Below are 21817 nucleotides of genomic sequence, written 5' to 3'. Positions count from 1 at the left end.
CATATGTACTGGCGAAGAGAAGGATTGCAATGGGATGGAAAGCGTGCCACAAGCCCAATGTGGAGACATGGTGGAGGGACTTGCAGAAGTGGGCGGAGGCAGAAACAGTGGCATGGCAGAAAGCGTGTAAAGGGGACAGAGGGCGAAGCCGGAGCCCTAGTGGGTTGGAGACAATTAATAGCAGAGTTGTTTGGGCCCTCATATGATGGACCAAGTGATGATGATTCAATAAGCGTGGCGGGAGAGGTCTCCCCACCACAAGAGGTGGAGACTAACAATGGGATAAAGTAGGCTTGGGAGGGGGGTGGGACGGGCAATACAGTGGGCGAAAAAGTGACAATGTATGCATTTATGAGCAAGATATGTAACCACTGTAAGTTGAGTTGGGTTTGTTATTTGTTTGAATAAAATCAATAAAAATTGTTTTAAAAAAAATACACAGACTAAGGAGCGATCAGTCATTTACACTGGCTTCTTATTCCCTTAAACCTATGTTTTGGGAATGTAGGAATAAAGCAGCCTCACCGACTAACGCAAATCAAAATCTGCAAATACCCAAGTGTAGACAACATCCAACAACACAGTCTGAATATTTTACCACCTACCTTTAATCAGATAAGGATCCAGCATTTGGGCCTGCTCAAATTTTAGAATCGAATTTTTACTGTCACCAGCTCTGAAGTGCAAGTCTGCTAAACTTCCCAGGAGGTCCACGTTATCCCTCAACAGGGACTTCTTCTCTAAAGAACTTAAGGGGGATTGAGGGGGGGGAAACAAACATTTCACAATTGTTTAACTAGGTTTTACAAACAAACGTTCAAGATATTATGTTCACTAAATAATTGTGTGGAATGTTTAAACACGCTCTGAATACCAATGGTCTTGGTGTACTGTGAGGCTTCCTTCAGTTTTATTAACCAATCCCCCCTGTGCTTATATTAATAATAATAATAAATAATAGTATAAAGACTCCTTCATTTCAACTCATTAATATCAATATGCATCTGTATTCAGCTTCAACACAACTTTTGTTAAGGACCGGTGGCACTCTAAAGTGGACCCCAACAGTCTCTACAAACCATTTAACAATAGTAGGTTGCAGACGAGGTATGACCTCACTGTACAGTTACAAAAGTTTTGCTTTCCAAAGTTATAAAAATGGTTAATGGATTGGCACTGTAGCTATGCAACAGTTTTAAATGTATTGGAATGGCCAAAGGGGTGTAATCACAGTCATCCTGAACATTAAGGAGTCTTGGTGTACGTAGTGGTCATACTTCAGTTAGTGATTTCAACCAGGAAAACTCTGAAAATGGTGTCCAACTAATAAAACGCAAGCGGGGGTGAGGGCATCTGACCATTATACATGTAATAAAATGTCAAGGTGCTATCTGTGCTAGAACAGTTGACAACAATTTAAAACCAGTGTGTCAACAAACTTGGCCATAGTGTTCAACCAATCCTAAGGCCGATATTGCACAGAAACCCTGAAATGAAGCATGTTAGAACAAAGTTTGCAGATGAAGGATTACAAACACCCAAATTCTCCTGTGACAGATAGAAATACTCAAATTGTGCATAGTCTAATACAAATGTTGGTATTCAGAGAGAAACTGTCTGAGCTGAATAGAAAGTAGCTGCTGCTAGGAGATTTTATCAGAACCACTACCAGTGTAGGGGGTTGGGAAGCCTACCTTGGTGAATCTGCAAAGGTTTCGTGCAAAAGTTTAAATAAACTCACTTGGTTAACGTGGCAGGGGAGTAAGGCTTAGACCAAGGAGATCAGAATGTTTTGGTGTAAAGTGCATGCCACAAGCACAAAAGATTACCAAGCATTAGATTGTCCACACAAGTACAGAAATACTCCGTTTAGCAACACATGTGCATTAAGTGCTTAGCCTAAGTGGCAAATGGCTGGCTAGTGGTCCATCAAGCTAGAGTAAAACACTTCCATTGGATAGAACAGAGCAGTCTGCTCTGCCTCACAAGATTTACTATTATGGTGTAAGACTGCTATTATGCACCCTCATTTTGTTCTGCAGTCATGTTTTGGTGACAGGTGCGACACCTGTCGATGAAATGGCCTTCCCGAATCAGGCTGCTGCCCTCCTACCCCACTATTCTTTCTCCATGCCTTGTCGGAAACTGCATTGTTCATTGACTTGCCCACAATTGCATGGTTTTTGCTTCAGATCCCTACCTCGCAGCCCTGCGCTGCTTGCGTTTACAGTGGGTGCTTTACACCATTTACTTGACTTTACCTATGCTTGTCTGCTTGTTACCCACCTCACTCTTCATGCCATACTTATCTGGGATCATCTCACTATCCTTCAAGCATAGGTTTTTGGAGGCACTAACCTTTTCAGTCAGCCTGCATACCAGCCCCACGTATCAGAAGGTGAGGCCTTCTCCAAACTGTGCACTCGTGATGATTCAGCGATTTACCTTTCTGTATCTGCTGCGTTCTGTACTTTATTTACCTGTGCCACCAGATTGACACTCTCAGCCCAGCTCTGTAGTACCCATTACCTGCCTATTTGATGTAGCCCCTATGATCATGAGGCGAGGCCTTCCCATTTTGTGCACCTAGCCCAAAGTTGCATTGTAGCTATCTGTGATAGCAGATTCCCATTTTATGCACCTAGCCTAAAGCTGCATTTGATCTATGCGTACTTGCAGATTGATGTAGCCCCCCCCTACCATGAGGTGAGGCTTTCCCAATGTGTGCACCCACTCCAATGTTGTTCTTTATTTCCAGCCTTGTGCTGTGTTTGAACCTGTTCACTTGCACTTAATTGTTCCATTCTCTTCCCTCCCTTCTTACATTTCCCCTTCCTCCTCGACCTGCACTTCCCCCTTCTCCCCTGCATTTCATGTTACAGCACTTGCACGATCCGAACGTCTCAAGGCCTAGTTGGAACGTTTTCCGTTTTCTTTTCTTCATCTTTGTTTCTCTCTCCCCTTTGTCTCGATGCACCTTGAAACACCCTTTGCTGTATAGGCGCTTTATGAATACACAATAAATAAAATACACAGTAATCATCTTTGTGGCTTGTAGCAGCTTATAATCACATGCTTTGCATAGGCCGCCATCTAGTGGTTGGTGCGATTATTACATGGGCATGGATAAAAGTACACAAATGAATACATATACATAGACAGACAACACACGTGTATTAGCATTGCATTATAAGTAAAACCACTGTCAAAAAAAGTACTTGGGAACATACACTGTAATGCAGCAGTAAATCGATACAAAAAACTGGAAGGGATGAAGCAATCTTTTCCCAACCCTCCAAGATATAAAATGTAGCAGTCTATCCTAAAAGAGAACCCAGTCTGTGCAAGTCCTAAAAAAGGAGGGGAAAATTATTTTTGAAATTATAAAAACAGGCCAACAGACAATTGGAGGTTCCAGCTCACCACTAGAATTTGGGACACACAAGGTAGCCACAAGTATATACTGTAACAGCAATCCTTGTTAAGTGCGGTAGTTTATTAGATTAGAATACACAAAACATCAATGGTCATTTGAAAAAGTCCTAGGTTTGCTCTAAAACCTCCACGGCGCTTGATGAAAAACGCCACATGTCAGGTACGTATCTTCACAAGTCACTTAGGAGTTGTAGAATTTCAAACAGTTCTCTAGTTGGGGAAATTAGGCTAAATCCCACAGGTCTCATGCAGTTACTTGGAAAAGTAAGGTAACTTCTTATTTTACCCGACAGTTGCAGCATACGGAACAACCAGCAAAAGGGCACACCAGAGAGGAACCCTGACAAGAGTTCAAGCCCAGGGGTTGGGAACCAGCAGGCCAGGCAGGGCTGGGTGCAGAAAAGGAGAGGCCTGTGCCAGTCAATGGCTAACTGCAGTAGAGGGGACCTCAAAATCACACTTGCTGCCGTAACCAGAGGACTCCTGATGAAGACTTCAAAGCATATATCAGAAACCAAACGTAAGTAATAACAGCACAGTTTTCAATCGATTAGGTCAAATACTGTCAAGCGAACACGAACCAGGTAGGTACGGGGGTCCTTTTTAGGTCTGGCTAGCAGAAATTGAGAGCCCCTGGACTCTCCAACCCCCAACCAGTAAGGGCATAGAAGGCCAAAAGGATACATAACCTGGATTACCTTTAGGAAATCAATCCGGGCAGAAGCAACAGTAGCATTGAGAATGGCAGCAGGACGACAGAGGAACGGTACCAAATGTTCAAGTCAGCTCATATAGCAGATGGCGCAGCTAGCTAGCAAGAGAACTGACCAAAAAATAAAAGGCAACATCAGGAAGTGACCCAGAGCGGCCAAATGAAGCTTAGGCTGAGTAGAAGCAAACCACCACTTTCGAGGCAGGCAAACGTTGCACCAAAAAACATTTACTCCAGTCAGCTAGGATGACAGCGGAGAAGCAAAGGAATCAACCATCCAAGGGATTACACCATGAGGAAGGTGCAGTGTAGCCAGCCATAGATATTCAGCAGCAGCCCATTAACACAAGCAGAGTTCAGATAGGAGTAAGAAAGAGGCAGGTCTCCCATCAATATCCTATTTGACATAGAGAACGGCTAAGCCAGCCCAACAATCACATGCTAGGGGAGCACATAAAAGGTTTTGGCATCCAGCCAAATGGGCTGGCCATGAAATTGCCAAACACACAGCCCCATCCACACAGGAGGCAGAACGGCGATGTCTGCGGGCAGCAAGCCAGACCAAGCCAGCATCACGGAATGTCACCCACACTTTCTCCCTCTCATAGCAATGTATGAAGTACGTTTTCTAAGGAGCATCGCTTACATTTCGATACACTTCTTGCAACCCACCTTTGTTCGGCATGGCCATCTTGTGGTAAAGTCAGACGTGAACCAGTTAAGTTAAATTGCTCTGATGGCATAAATGATAGCAAGGGATTCCTCACTTTCTGGTGGCCACTGGAGCAAAACAGTCTGCGCATTTATGCAATCACGCGTCACCTTTGAAATGTGGAAGAGGCCTCTTCCTGGAATACATATCAGTCTTTCTCCATTTTCGGTTTATTACTTATGTGAGAGTCTCATTTCATTATTTTAAACCAAATATTAGCTTTGGCAAATTACTTTCTACATCTTGGTGAAACTCCAACATAGATTTTACACATGACAAATACATTTTACAAAATAAAAGCTTCAAAACAATTTAAGAGATCATTTCCAAAAAATGTACAAAATACATAAAAATATACTATTTACAATAAAGAAGTAAAAAGAAAACCGGACCATAGCTACATTAATTTTACAACACATGTCTTCACGATAAGCAACACTACACCCAAATCAGGGCACACTCAAGACATAAGAGTTTCACTCACTCATTCAAGAAACACAAAGGAGATGCAAGATCTTATTTTCCGATAGCGAACAGTAAGTGGCTATTATTCATTGCTTTCCAGAGAAATAGAGATGTAAAACTTTCTGCCTAAGAATTAATTTCACCCATTCAAGGAAATCAATTCAAATGGATATTTCCAATAAGCTCTCAATACATAACCATACATTGTACATAGCCAAAAAAAGATTGATGTTCATTGAATTAACACCACTGCGCCAGAAGGCTGTTATGTACTCACAGTTGTGAGCATATTTACCATAGTGGGTCAGATAAGTTGTTAATAATTTAGCACAGTTCATTAGAACATGTTTACCAGTTTCAACTGTTGAGTGGTTCTTACACAGCCGGCAATAGCATTCCAAATAGGGAATCTGTTTTACTACGCCTACATTGGCCAACACCAGGAGATGGTTCAACCTAAGCAGCAGGATGAAACATCTTACTCTCACTGCCAGACATAAATTGAGGTAGAGTTGTGTTTTTTTATATGTATATAGCATATACGGGATAAAGTAATATTTCTTAAGTTTTTCCAAGTGAGCGTAATTCTCAAGCCAGTCACCCAAGTCAGCTTTTTGTCAGGTTGTTTATGTTCCCGATGCAGCATGTATTATTCAGAGTATCCATCAATACATTCCGGTTTCAATAATGCTCAACAAGGAAAAATGTTCTGCTGTAGCATCTGTATTTCACTAAACATTCTCGGTTAATCTGTTTTTTTCAAATCAGAGATCCCGAGGTTCATCACCTTGTGTAGTGTGAAATCATTGCTCATTATTTGAAATAACTTTTGCAAATGCATGCTTTTCCAATATTTTTAGCTAATACATGTTTTAGCCATACTTTTTCAAACAAGCCTCTTCTGTCGGCTGTCAATCATTGCCATGAATGCCAATGGCAATTATCAGTGGACACATGGCTTTTGAAGCATTTCATTTTATTCCTGTAGTGTCTTGTTTTTCCTCAACTCTTCCCTGCTCTTTTAAACAGTGACCTTAAGATGAAACCCATATAAAATATGTAGTTGCAGATGAAGGATCTAATCCGGTGGCATACGTGTGAACGTGATGTGTTGAATGTAACTATCTAAAAATATTGGAAATGAATAAAACATTGTACACCAAATTTCTCTTTGCCACTTTCACTACTGTTTTATGTACTGCAGCAGCCAATTACACACAGAGTGACAACCTGGCTGATGTTTAGATTACAAGCAATACTGACTGACTCAGCCATTCATCCACACATAGTGGAGAAATTAATTAACAATTTCTACCAGGTAATTACATTTTGACAAGCTACCTTTTCCCTCTGCAGCCATTCCTCACCCACAAGTACCTCTGCTGGCTGTGTCAAAGCGTTGTGAATGCTTACAGATCATGTATGTACAAATCATGAACATCCACATGTCGGGGTTGAAACTGGCGGGGAGTTCAAACAATAAGGCTATGGCAGTGTCTCTAGCAAAGCGAGTCCCCAAAATGTGTAGCTATCCCTTCCACCCCACCACCCACCAAGAGAACTACTGTTCATGTCCAGGGTAGGAAGAGTGAGGCAGGCAGATTTTGCAAGGACACATGAAAATACAAATCTCAATAAAAGTAGTTCTGGCATTTCTGCTATGAAGGTACAGAACCTTTGTCCCCACGTGTAGTCACCACTGTGGGCAGCTCCTTTTTTTTATCATGGATAATTTTATAGGGACAATAACCAGTTGAGCCACTTGATTTCCTTTATGAATTGGTAACATTTTCTCTCCACTATTGATCAGAATTACTTTTACTTCTCCCTGATAAGCTGCATCCACAATCCCTCCCAGTACCTGGATCACTCTCAATGCTAACACCGATCTAGGGGCATCAGTACCATATGTTCTGAAGGAATATGCACTCCAATTCCAATGTTAATAACACTGATCCCTCTTGGTTTAAGTCTGATCTCCTCCGTAGCATGTAAATCCACCCGTGCAGACTCTGGTGTCGCTCTATAAAGGAGCTAGAGCCCCACGTAATATTTCGCAGTAAATTAAAGTTTCAAATGCCCTGTCCCGTTTCATTTGTAAAGCTGCCATTAACATTCACATTAATGGAGTTTCACTATTTGCAATTGGCCTGTTATTTAACACTTGAACTGCATCCAAAATGTGTTCGGGCCACCCTTTCAGGTTACTACTTCGTCTTTTGTAACTGTTCTTTCAGCAAACCCTTCATTCTCTCAATCAATCCCAAAGCCTCAGGGTGATAAGGGACGTGGAAAAGCCATTCAATGCACTTCTCCCGACAATAATCCTGAATCAACTTTCCTTTAAAATGGGACCCATTGTCACTTTGAATCTGTGAAGGTACACCATAGTATACTGCCACTTGATCTAACAATTTAATGGTATTCAGCTGCGTAGCTCTCTTGCATGGTAGCCATTGCCCCCCACCCCCCGACTATACCATCCTTAGAACGGATAGGGCCCACTCACATGGAGGTGGAGTGGCCATCATTGCAAAGACCAAACTCAATCTAAGATCATGACAAATTGAAAGCCTAAAAGGATACAAACTTCTGCTAGCAAAACTCCCCATAAATGGAAAAAAAAACTATCAATGTAGTAGTCATTTACAGAGCCCCCAATACCAATAATCAGCCAGAGACAGAAATCCCGCTATAATTGTGACGCCTCATCAAACCCAACACCAAATGAATTCTCTTGGGAGACTTACTTGGGATTAAATGATAGCCAGGATCATAAAGCAGAAGCCTTACACTCCTCAATGAAGGACATGAGTTTCACCCAGCTAGTGCACTCCCCTACCCACTCCAAAGGAAGAACCCTGGATTGAATTCTTTCTCTCAACACAGATATTTCCATTGACTCTATAACAGACTGGTCAGACCATCATAATATGTTCTCCATCAATTCCTTTGCTCCCCTCGCATCCAACTCTATACTCCCTAATGGCTATGAAACCAGAAACTTCTGCAAACTTACTCCCGAAACCCTAGAATCACTACTATTAGAAGCACTAGATACACTCTCCATCCCTGATGACAACCCCATCTCACTAGCAGAAGCCTACCACAACTGCCTCACGTCAACCATCAATGTTGTAGCCCCACTCATTACTAAAACCAAGCGCTCAGAAAAACGTTTGTGCTTCTGGTTTAATGAGGAACTCGTCGATCTCAGGAGAACCAAACGGGCCCATGAACACACTTTTAGAAAACTTCCATCGGCAGAAACAGCCTACCGGGAAGCTAACAGAATCTACAAAAAAGCCATCATCACCCACAAAGCAAACGTCTTTAACACTCGGATCAGTAATGCAGCATCCGATTATAAAGAACTTTTCACAATTTTAAAAGAATTGGAAAAACCAACACCAATTACCAACTGCACCAACTCTAGTAAAGAATGGTGCACCACTACGTGATTGCTGCCAAGATCAACCTCCTTCAAAACAAAATCCAAACTAAGAAACAACTAGCAGACAAATATGCCACTGACATTCATCCCCCTACCATCAATGGTAACACCAAACCAACCTTCCAGTTCACACCGGTGTCGCAAGACTTAGTGTTCAACACCATCTCAAAGCTTAAAGCCTACAATTGTAAGGGAGATTCCGTCCCGGCTAAAGTAGTCCAATCCTGCGCTCATGCACTGACACCCATCTTAACAAAATTTGTAAATGCCTCCTTTGACAAAAACATGGTGCCAGCTAGCATCAAGGAAGCTTGGGTCTTGGGTTACCCCCTTGCTTAAAAAAAAAATAATAATAATAATAAATAAATAAATAAATAAAAAACACCCCATGACCCCACTGTGCCCATTAACTATAGACCACTAACAACGGTCCCATTCTTACTAAAAACACTTGATAAAATAGCCTACAATCAAGTCCAAGCACACTTGGAACAGAACCAACTCCTTGGCACCAGACAATCTGGCGTCTGCCCCAACCACAGCACAGAAACAGCTCTTTTGGACCTCAAAATCAAAATGGACTAAAACTCTGCACCACCCTAGCTGAAGACTTGAATTTCTCCAAGGACGCCACCACATGGATCAAATCATTCCTGGCAGAACGAACTTCCAGAGTATCCATAGGCAAAGCAGCTGCAGACCCCATACCAGTACCCATAGGTGTCCCACAAGGATCCTGCTCATCTTCCCACTCTCTACAACGCGGACCCGAAACCCCTCTTCTCAGCATTGAATGATATGGGTGTCATCTACACCAACTTTCCAGATGACACCCAGATCCTCATCACACTCACAGGGAACTATACACAAGACACATCCACCATAAATAAAATCTACTCCATAATCCAAAACGGGATGGCCCTAAACAGCCTATGTCTTTATGACGAAAAGACAGATTCTCATTGTGGGTTCGCAAGCCAAAATAAACGCCCTCCAACCAGACTATGCCACCATCAACCTAGACGGCACCATTATCCCTGTACTCAAACATGTCAAAACACTAGGAGTATACCTAGACTCAAACCTCTCCCTGACCAAACACATTAGCGCACTCTTCCTACACTTCTAAGCTTATCTCACTCAGCCGCCAATTCCTGACCCCCTCCAATTGCATCACGCTAGCCAGGGCCTTGATTTTATCAAGACTCGACTACTGCAACATACTATTTCTAGGCACTACGGCCACAGACGTCAACAATTGCAGTTGATATAAAATAAAGCCCTCAGAATAAGAAAATCTGATCACATTTCTAAAACCAGAAGAGAGCACCATTGGCTCCCTATCAAAGATAGAATCTTATTCAAAACATTGTGCACTACTTTCAAATGCCTACACGAAAATGCTCCCATCTACCTAAACCATGTACTAACAAAAAAAGCTAATACCAGATTCCTAAGATCTGATAACCACTCATTACTCGCAATACCCCACTTTAGAAAGACCAGGGCATGAGGAGCTAGTTTTCAGTGCTTAGCCCCCCCAAACACTGGAACTCCCCACCGCTCCCCATCAAAAATGAGACAACCCTCAATGGATTAAAGAAACTGCTGAAAACGTGGCTATTTAATCAATAGTAATAACATAGCCATCATAACCTGATGTAAATATATTTCCCCATGTATATAAGTTTGTGTCATGAATATATGTCCTCTATACTCCCTTATGTACCTTGTTTTGCCAATCTTTATTAGCCAATATGATTCAATGTAATGCATGCATTTTCAAGCTGTCTGTAAAGTCACCGCGATACCTAAGGGTCTAGACGAGTAACAAATGTCATAAAATAAAAACATAAAAAATGGTAATAACATCAAGTATCCTGAATAAGTGTCCACAATCGTACACACATATTGACATCCTCTGGTGATTGGCATCGGACTGATCTAATCAATCCGCCAAATTTGCCCAGGTAATTTACCTCGCCTCAGTGTTCCTTGTATCATATGTGGAATAGATCTTTGTTTCTGATGTTGACACACAGGACAATATTTTTTTGTATTTATTTTGTTTTGTACTAAGCATTAATTCTTCAAAAAGCATACTGTAAACATTTTTTTGAAACATATGATTTAACATATGTATATGGTTAGAATTGTGGACGTTTCTTGTATATTTACATTGAATTGTTTTCTGTCTCATATGGACTTGTTCTGAAAAATTTAATAAAAAAAAAAAATCACTGTTTTCACTACTTCTAAAGAAACGCTAATTCCTTGATCTTGTGCCCACCTGATAGTAGCCTTTTCTCCAAGATGCCCACTTTTCTGGTGTGACCACTTAGAAAACCCTTCCAGATAATCTTCCTCAGACCTCGCTTCCATAGCTGAAACTTGGGCATGTTCATCTGCAACAGAACTGAACCAACGTTCCAATGAGTCTGTCGCACAATGTGCATCCACATGATACACGGTCACTTTACTATGCATCAACATTTCGGCGACATCTCGCCACAGTTCTTTTCCCCATAATTCTTTTGCATGAATCTTCCACCCATTCTTGTGCCATGTCAGCAGTCAAATAGCTAGTCCATTAGCCACCGACCACGAGTCAGTGTAAACATAACATTGACCAAGCGCTTCTCGCTTCAATGCCTGATAAACTGCATACAATTCCGCAAACTGACTAGTCATTCCCTTTCCTAAGGTTATCAATATTTTCTTCGTTTTGGGATTGTACGACATTGCTTTCCAGTATCGCTCGGTACCCTCATATTTAATGATACTAGCCTCTTGAGCATGTCCTATTCAATGCGTTTTAGGAGAGCTCAGTACCCAATGCATGATCGTAATTTCTGGTCAGATCAATACATCATGACCCACTGTCATTTGCTCTGTGTCCACAAGAGCCCAATAGCATGCCAACTGCTTTTCTAAGGGAGCGTATCTGTCACCAGCTTCGGGTAACTTGCGACTCCAAAACCCCAAAGGAACACACTTCCTGTCCTGTTTTTGCCTTAAACTCCAATTGGCGTAATGTCATGTACAGACGCATTTAATTCAACTTCTCCTACTTTCAACAGCCATAGGTCAAGCACTCTTTGGATCATATCCTTTGCTAGCTGAAATGCTTTATCCTGCTCATCACCCGATTGAAAGTTTCATTTCTTTTGTGTCACTTCGTAAAGAGGTGCTAGAATCTGTCCCAAATGTGGTATATGCGGTCTCCAAAATCCAAACAACCCTATGAATTGTTAAGCTTGTTTCTTATTCAGAGGTGTAGTGACCTCAAGAATCTTGTTTGGCCTTCGGCACCATTTCACGATGCCCACTATGCCACTGAATTCCCAGAAAAATCAGTCTCTGCTGGACCCTGAATTTCAGTTTAATAAATTTTCCAACTGTCTTTTCTCAGTCCTTCAATAATTACTTCTAGGTGCATCTGCACGCTTTGCTCGTACTTGCCCTGCATTAATATGGCGTCAATATAGTGTGAAACCTGTACATCAGTATGGCACAGTATTTTATCCAAATGCTCTGCCACCAGCTGGTGACAAATAGTCAGACTGTGAACATATCCCATAGGCAAACGTTGAAAGGTATACTACCTCCCATTCCAAGAAAATGGAAACTGCTCTCGACACTTCTGCATTCGGCACGGTAAAAGGCATTTGCCAAATCTATCGTCTCAGGGGGATAGCTCAGGGGCAACGTGCTTACCTTGGAAGCAAGACGACACAGAGCCACACAGGTTTGTATCCTGGTCCGCGCTTAGAAACCTCTGGATATTAAGCGCGTTATAAATAACCAATCATATCACTTCCTTCTTGTGTCACTCCATCTTCTAGGAGTGCCAAGAACATGTCTTATCTCAATACACGACAATCCCTGCTGTCAGATCCCTTTCCAGGAATCAGTTTGTCACCACGCCCCTCTCTCTGTCTGGTCCTTTCTTTCTGTCCTATTCCCCCGGGTCTGCTAACTGTCCAATAGCATCGACCACCTCATCCGTTAATTTACCTATCATCCCCACCAGCAAAGTCATGATTACATCTGCCAGTGGAGCAGTTTGAATAAGTGTATTTCGGTCTGCAACCGATAATGTCCCTGTATGTTCTGGATCATCCATATGGATGGCTTCTTTCATAGCGTGCTCCCCAAGTCTTTAGATTGCCTCTCTCAATGTGTACTACCTCTTCTCCTCGCGAGGCCAGCCCGACGTAAACGGATACTTGCTATTACACCCTTGAACCGCTAACTGTAACAAAGACAGTGTTGAATCTCTCCCCAGGGCATCAGGAGGCGGCCCTGCAGGCAATACCTCCTGAATATTAGTTTTATGGGACAATGTCAGAAATCATGGAGAATCGGTTGAATCCACCAAGAGACCTGCCGTACGTCCATCAAATAACCTAACCATCCATGATAACAGAAATTCACCAGCCCTCTGTTTCAATCGATTAATGATTTCCCCAACCTCTTACTGAGAATAAGCCACCAACGGTGTCAAATCTACTAGACCACCCCCAGGATTTTGCAGATGTGGCCCAGCTCGTCTACGCATAACTGGTTTGACGGTCACCTCTTTCCTGTCAGGCTCTGGTTTAGAAAGGTTTCTCTGTCTGAGCCACTCTCTGAACTAGTGCTGTCCCATTGGTCGGGATCCCAATCAACCCCTGTGTAGTCAATCACTGTTCCCACCATGCAGGTATTCACTCTCCCTCTTCTCTTTTGATATTTTAATCCAGGCAACTATTACAGCAGCTGGCTTGGCCACTGCCTGATATTTATCTGCCTTATAATACAATTTCATCTGAAGTTGCCGCATTAGCGCAATCGGTTTCGCTTCCCAACCTCAAGACATTCGCCTGCAACTCTATATTCTGCTGATGCACCTTTCTGAACGCATGCAACAAAAATTAAACCTCTGCTGCCCAAAGCTGAGCACTCCTTTCCCTTCCCTACGACTACCTGTTGCAAGCAGACTGCCACCATGGCCGGACTCGCCTCTCCTATACTCGTATCCCAGGTCTCACTCAAACCTGCACCACATGCCAAGTCTGTGCAAGTTTGTCATATGGACTCTATGTCCACCCTGGGATGCCCATTTAGCGACAATCTCCACCTGAGGAACACCACCCAGTCCCAAGGCAGGTAGGCAGAGAGATATTTTGTTAACTAACGGGATCTGGAGCGGAGCGTCCTCCCTCAGCGAGACTTCATCACCTGGTGTTCTAATTCTCGGTCTCCTCATTGGGATACCTTTAAGGGGGACGAATCCCCGCCCCTCATATGTTACCAACTAGCCCCTGCCGAAGGACACAGCAAGTATTAGAGGCAAGAGTGGAAAAATCCAGCCAGTGGAAAAACCCAGCTCGTCTCTCGCACTCTCTTCCCAACACCCCTTATCAATGCACCTGGACATCTCAGACTCCCCTCTCAGCTCATCCTTGAGCGAACAATGCGAAAACTATCCTACACAGCAAACTCATCTATTTCACATTAAAATATGGCAACCGCTGCAGAAATCATGTCTGCCTCCTAACTGAGCATGCAGCAACATAGACTTGCATTGCGGTTTGAGAGTAAATGTCCAAAATGGCAGTGCACCGGCACCATATTGTTTAGCTCATTTTCGCACACACACTACAGCTTCCTAAATAGGTTTGTGGTACATAGACCCAAATACTAAGTTGGAAACAAATTATCATAAGTATTCTAATGCTATAAGGCTGTAACAGTAGACAGTAGTTAAACTGAATGTGTCCAATCCTTATCCATGAAAGAGAAAGTGAAGCACCTTGCATAGCCGACCTAAGGGCAAGGAAAGCAAACATCTGCCAATCAATTTGATTTATAATAAACATTCAAATGGAGCAGAGGCGAGAATCCTTATCCTACCAAATCCGCTCTATTTAGAAACAGGGCATCTGTGGGTCAAAAGAAAGGGATTGTGAATAATCTCATTTTACCAGCACCACCTCTCCAATCTTTTGGACTCCTAGTTCCTGCCACATTGTCCCCGTCAGTTGCCATGGGTCAGCCACATGTGACCTATTTTAGGACAGATTTTCAGAACAAACAGTGTGGAGCTCTGGGAGGCCAATCTAGTGGATCTCCAAGGGTGTTTCACACTTGGGTAAGTCTCACTGGATAGCATATGCTGACCAGCAAGGCTTACACTTATGAAATCACGTTGTTTGGTGTACAGGTAGTTAACAACACTTAGAGACTAAAGTAATAGAACCTCCACGCAGAGGTATAAGAATGGTTATACAATAAAAACCCAGTACATGTACGTTTAAAGCATTAACCAAAAGCTTGTGAAGTTCTTCCCTCCGCAGCTAGTTCAAAAGTACCAGTGTTCCAGAGGAACTAGTTCACAGTTAAGTGCCTGAATTGGGGTTAAGTCCAAACATTTCCCTAAAGCAAGACTTATTTAAAGCCAACATGCAAGTTTTAAAATGGCAAACACATTAGGTAAAATGAGCGTCACAAAAAAGAAAAAGGTAACTCACAATTCATGATCACAGAGAAGTCCCCAAGAATGAATCCTAGACCAACACTCCATCGTCCATGGTCTAGTAAGTGTAGTTGAAGCCCAATACTAAGAGGGGGCACCAAAAGTGGTAAGCAGTATTAGCTCCTGGATTCAGGATTCCCAGAAAAATAAACCCAGGTAAGTAGGATTTCTGAAGCAAATTAATCAGGGCTTTGGTCCGGTTGCAGAAGTTTCACTGACTGCAGATGGTGCAGGGATTGCGGTTGGCAAGAGAAGATTCCGATCTCCGGAAAAAAGCACAGTTGCAGGGATCCACCAGATATACGTTGAAAGAGCCCTACTGTGAATCCTGCAACAATGATCAACCCCAAGAATGCTGCAGGTGTGGCGATTTGGCAGCGGTCTGCAGGTTCCTATACCGCAGGACTCCTGCTCCAGGCAAGCTCCTTTTCTTGGTGTAGAGCAGAAGCTGCAAGCAACCAGGCGCCTGTCCCACAAAGGGGTGATCTGCTGGGTGTCAGGGCTTCCAGATGAGACTGTGTCCAAGCAGGCAGCAGTGTGGTGTTTGTGGATGATCAGCAACACTTCCAAAGTCCACAGATGGCAGGACAGCACCGAATGACACAAAGCTGGCCAGGCCCTCCAGTCAAGGGAGGAAGGCACATGATGAAGGTCTTTGCTTGTCACAGTAGAAGTTCTAAGGGTTCCCCTGGTAGCTGGCTTTGGCAATATGGGTTAATCGGCAGAAGTCCATCAGCTCCCCATTACTGTATCTTCAGTCTTTGGATTCTTGGTTCCAGTGGGCAACATCCAGAACGGAGCCATTGTAACACTCACCTTAGCTCTGCAGGGGCACCTGGAAACCTCCTCTGCTAGCAGCCTCTCCTGGTATGCACTGGGGAGCTAGACTGTTTGGCGTGTATCTGGAAGGGAATGGACAGAGATATAAGCGGGCGACTTTGTGTAGGAAGGAACACCACCCACCCAGTACCTTCCAACCTCCCAACCTTTGGGGTCCTCTCTCACCCGTTTTAGTAAAATAGGAAGCTCTCCATCCTGTTAGATCTCAACCGGGGTGCTTTTGGATGCAGCCAGTTACGTCACTGACTGTTGGAGTTGCCCAGACCCGCTGTCGCGTGAATGTTCTTGTATAAGTGTTCTATTTGGTGAGTAGGCACACGTGACAATTCTTCTGGCGAATGCGCTCTAATTCCGTGATGCTTGGCGCCTTAGTAATGTTCTAGCACCAGAGGAATGATGTTGCACCTTTAGGCGCTTTAGCGGTCCCTTATTGTCCTTAGTGCGCATTTCATAGTTTTTTTGTTAAGGCGCTTATTGTGCTTCAAAGTTCCTTATTGGTTGGCTAACTAGGGCACCTTATTATTCTTTAATACCCTTTGCTTTGTAAGACAATGCATTACTTACCGTAAAAGCATTTCTGATGGTTGTATCTGCTTAGATTCACATGCTGTGCATAGTCCGACACCCAGTGGTCACTGCAGAGTATTGCATTTTGTTTTTCGTAGTCGAAAAGGGGACGTCGCGACAAGGCGTGTCTGTAACACTATCCCTATAGTGACATGCAGTGTACCCACAACCCCTCACGCGTCGAGGTCCCTCTGTTTGTATTTTTTCTGCCCTGAGGGAGCCTTCTATTCGTGAGCGAGTACAGAAAAGAGAGAGAGATGTAGAAAGATGTCTATGTTCCTTCCATCCGAGCGGGGAGGAAGGGTGGGCGCATGTGAATCTAAGCAGATACAACCATCAGAAATGCTTTTACAGTAAGTAATGCATTGTCTTCTGATGTTTGTTAATCTGCTTAGAATCACATGCTGTGCATAGACTAGCGAGCAGTACCCGCAGTTGGAGGTGGGTTGTGAGAAGGAACAGTAGAGAAAAGATGTCTTAATACTGCTTGTCCCACCTGGGAATCAGATCTAGAGTGAGCATCTAGACAGTAGTGTTTTGTAAAGGTGTGTACAGAACTCCAGGTTGCCGCTTTGCAAATGGACTCAAGGGGAATGTTTGCAATGAATGCTATGGATGCCCCAGTGCCTCGAGTAGAGTGTGCTCTTGGCTTGAAGGGTAGTTCTCTCTTAGCAAGAGTGTAACAGAGAGTGATGCATTGAACAATCCATCTAGATATAGTGGACTTTGAGACTGCATCTCCTTCTCTTCCTGCTGCCACCGAGACAAAGAACTGATTAGTCTTTCTCAGTGGCCTAGTTCTTTCCATATAAAACATGACAGCTCTGCGCACATCTAGTGTATGCAGGCTCTTTTCTCCCAAATTGGAAGGGTTTTGAAAGAACGTTGGTAGTTCTATTGACTGGTTGACATGGAATTTCGATATGAATTTCGGTGCAAACCTTGGGTGTGTGCGTAGAACCACCTTATCTTTGTGAACTGTTACGAAGGGGTCTAGAATAGAAAGAGCCTGTAGTTCACTTACTCTCCTAATGGAGGTGATAGCTATTAGGAAAGCAGTCTTAAGGGTGAGATCCTTAAGAGTTGCCTTGTGCATGGGTTCAAAGGTTGAGCCCATGAGCCTGGTAAGTACCACATTAAGGTCCCAGCCGGGAGCTGGGTTTGCAATCGGAGGGTGTATTCTCTTTACCCCCTCCATGAAGGCTTTGATAACTGGGACTTTCCACCATGACACCTTAAGTTGAGAGGTGGTGTATGCAGAAAGTGCCGCTAGATGGACTTTAATAGAATTGAACACTAGACCTAAGTCCAGTAAATGGGTCAGGTAAAGGACAATTTGTGTGGGAGAGCAGTGGACTGGGTTGATGCTCTTACCTCTACACCAGATGACAAATCTCTTCCACTTGCTAGAATAGCAGTGGCGAGTGTTGGGTTTTCTAGCTTCTTTAAGAATGTCCATGCATCTCTGAGGGAGTTGTAAATGGCCAAATTCTATGACCTCAGGAGCCAGGCTGCTAAGTTCATGTTCTGTGGGCATGGGTGTAGTGTCTTGCCCCTGTCCTGTGACAGCAAGTTGTACGGGCAGGGCAGTTTCACTGGTGGGGATAGGGACATCTCCATCAGGTGGGCAAACCATGGTTGGCGGGCCCACATCGGGGCTATCAGTATAATGTTGACTGGTTCCTGGTGCATCTTGTGCACTATCTTGTTCAGCAGAGGAGTCTGGGGGGGGGGGGGGGGGGGAAGCGTAAACAAATTTCCCTGACCATGGTATCCAGAGACCGTTCCCCTTGGAGCGGTTCTGTGGGTATCTGGAGGCGTAATCTAGGCATTGCGAGTTCTCCAGAGTTGCGAACAGGTCTATTTCTGGGAAGCCCCATTGGTTGAAGATGTCAAAGATGATGTCTTTGTGCAACCGCCATTTGTACTCTGAGGGCAGAGGGAAGTCTCTGCTGAGTTCGTCTGCTAGCAGATTGAGTTCCCCTGGTACATGTTGTGACAATAGGAACATGTGTTTGAGAGCCCACTACCAGATGTTCTGGGACAGCTTGGACAGTCCTGGAGAGTGAGTGCCCCCTTGCTTGTTGAGGTAGTACATGGATGTGGTGCTGTCCGTGAGGACCATCACTGTCTTCCCTTGTAGGTGTGTCTGGAAGGCTTTTAGTGCCTTGAACACTGCAAGTAGCTCTAATAAGTTTAAGTGCTTGGAAGCTACGCTCTGAGTCCAGACTCCGCGAGCAGTCTGATGGGATAGGTGAGCCCCCCATCCTGTGAGGGATGCGTCTGTGGTTAGAGTGGCTTCCACTGCGGGGGTGGCGAATGGTTTCCCTATTACCAGGTTTTCCTTCGACCACCACCGTAGCGAGAGAACCAAGGCCTGCGAGACCACCACTAGATCGTCCCATTGTCCGCTGGCCTGACACCACTGGCTGTTGAGCCACTCTTGCATTGGGCGCATGCGCAGGCGCGCGTGAGGTACCAAATAAATACATGACACCATCATTCCTAGCAAGCGCATTGCTTTGCGTACCGTCACCTCTCGACCGGCCACATATTGAGGGATCTGAAACAGCATATTTTGGACCCTCTCGGAGGGGAAGACGAGGCCGTCCTTTGTTCGAATTAGAGCCCCTAGGAATTGTTTGATTTGGCTGGGGTCTAAGCTGGACTTCTTCTCGTTGATGGAGAAGCCCAGTTGGAACAAAAGGTCTACTGTCTTCTGGGTGTTTGAGAAGCATGTCTCGTAGGACTCCCCTGTTATGAGCCAATCGTCGAGGTAAGGGTATACCGGTATGGACAACCTGCGCAGGTGGGCCGCTGCCACTGCCAGTACCTTCGTGAATACCCTTGGTGCAGACGCTATGCCGAAGGGTAGCACTCTGAACTGGTAGTGTTTGCCCTCTATCATGAACCTGAGGTATTTTCTGTGCGAAGGCAACATCAAAATATGAAAGTATGCATCTTTCATGTCTAGTGTTGTCATGTAGTCCCCCTGAGATAGCAGGGGAATTACTTCCTGTAATGTTACCATACGAAATTTTTGTGGTTTTACAAATTTGTTCGCTGGGCGCAGATCTAGTACAGGGCGCATGGTTAGGTCCTTTTTGGGTACAAGGAAGTACACTGAATAAATACCTTCCATTACCTGAGATAGGGGCACGACCTCTATTGCTCCTTTCTGTAGCAGCTGTTCTACTTCTTGCAGGAGGATGACGAGGTGTTCTGGTGACAGGCGTCGTCACCTTGGAGGTCTGTAGGTGGGGGACCGATTGAACTCTATACAGTACACGTGGGCTACGGTTGACAATACCCACCGGTCTGATGTTATTCCCTCCCATGCTGAAAGGAACGATGTTATCCGGCCCCCAACCGGAGACGCATGGGAGGGGACCCGAACCTTCGGGTCATTTGGTGTTACTTGCCGGGGTGCCTCTGGGGCTGGAGCCCCGGCCTCTGCCCTTGCCACGGCGTTGTCCTCTTTGGTTATACTGGTTACTGGTACCCTGATTAGAGGGCCAGTTGCCCGCAGTGTAATGCTCTTGCTGCTGCTGCTGTTGGCGTTGGCCACGGAAAAAGCGCTTGTTCCCAAATCCCGCCTGTTTGGAAGCTTCTCTTGCCTTGAAACCGGAATTGCGAAGCCAGACGTGACGCTTCAGCAGAATTCCCTGCACCAAAGAACAGCCAGCAGTTTCTGCCGCATCAAGAGTGTTCTTAATGATGCTCTGGTTGACCAGAGCTCCTTCTGTAACTGTAGCCAATAAGCGAGTTCTTAGAGGTTCAGGGGCTTCTTCGATGTCCTGCTTAGGCTTTCCCCATTGAGCATCAGCATAGCTTGCCAACAAAGTATTATTATTGGCAATCCTAATTGAAAACGCTGCCGAGGCGGAAATTCTTTTGCCCAAGGCATAAAGCTTTTTCCCTTCTTTATCTGGGGGTGCCTCGCTGGTTGACAGTGGAACCCTAGCCCTCTTCCTTGTGTTAGACACCACTAAGGAGTCCGGGACGGAGTGACCCCTGATATATAATGGGTCTGACTGAGAGGGTGAGAACAATTTCTCGATTCTTAGATTGACCCCTCTTACCAGCGAGGGGGTGGACAGCGATGGGGTGAGTCGTCTCTTAACCGAGGCGAGGATAGGAATAGTTTGACTAATGGGAGGTTTTTCTTTAATAATCCTTTCGACAAAATCAGTATCTGGGGTGACCTCCCCAGTTTCAACTTCAAAATGCGCTGCTGCCTTCCTCAGTAGCGCATTGAAGGTGGGCTGATCGTCTACTGCAGATGGGTTCCTGACCGGTGTGGTCTGAGGAGAAGAAAGGTCTATAATGTTGGGGTCTGTAGACCCTGATGGCGACTGCCAGGGCGGTAAGCCACCTTCACCTGGGTCCTCCTCGTAGCCCTCCTCACCTATGTTAGTGTCATCATGAAAACCTTCTCCCTCTTGTTGGTCTTCATTATTCACAAACTCATCCTCTTCCTGGAAGTGAGAGTCCTCTTCAGTGAGGTCGTAAGAGTTCATGTCTTCCTGTAGGGGGTTAAAGAGCTTCGGGTATTTAGCCCATGGCCCCTCCTGGGGTACCATGGTAAAAAGAACAAAATTGAGCAAGGACATAAGTGTCTCACTGCTGAGTGCTTAGATGAACACAATCCTAAGAGATAGCCACCTGTAGGTTTCAGATTCAGTGAGCTGCAACAGGGTTTTAATTAAATTGCAGCGGGTGTTTTCAATAAACGTAATCAAAAGCAAAAGATACATCAGCCGGTGTACATTTTTGAGGTTAATGAACCAGTTAGTCCGGTACAAATGCTGGATATTTGTGGTCTCAATCAGTTGCTTCTACGTCTACTAGGGTGTATTTGGACACTGTTTTCTTCCAAGCCACTGCGCTCCCCAGACCCGACCTCTTAAGATACCTCCGCCTTTGGAATCATCTTGTTCTGATGAAGGCCGTCCCACCAGAGCTCACTTAAGCTCACTTCCTGGCCGAAACACTGTTGTGTTGACCTTCTGTATTGTTATGTGTTGTTGTTCAACCTTACATTGTTCTGATTACTTATATTACTCATATGCTATCACATCACTAAGTCTGCTGGTTTCCTTCCCAAGGACA

The 21817-nt window shown here is 44.4% G+C and overlaps 1 protein-coding gene across 2 annotated transcripts in view; it reads right to left on the bottom strand.

The window, feature by feature from the left end:
- ANAPC7 (anaphase promoting complex subunit 7) overlaps positions 1-21817 on the bottom strand; it is a 588909-nt gene that overhangs the window by 276251 nt on the left and 290841 nt on the right. For both annotated transcript variants that reach the window (XM_069619555.1, XM_069619554.1), the window contains exon 6: positions 606-748. In XM_069619555.1, the coding sequence (XP_069475656.1) occupies positions 606-748 (143 nt within the window). The remainder of the gene's footprint in view (positions 1-605; positions 749-21817) is intronic.

Source organism: Ambystoma mexicanum, chromosome 10 (genome assembly GCF_040938575.1).
Source record: "Ambystoma mexicanum isolate Mex_15411 chromosome 10, UKY_AmexF1_1, whole genome shotgun sequence".
Classification (NCBI taxonomy): Eukaryota; Metazoa; Chordata; class Amphibia; order Caudata; family Ambystomatidae; genus Ambystoma; species Ambystoma mexicanum.
Note: the sequence above shows the minus strand (reverse complement) of the source record. Positions and strands in the feature narration are given on the sequence as shown.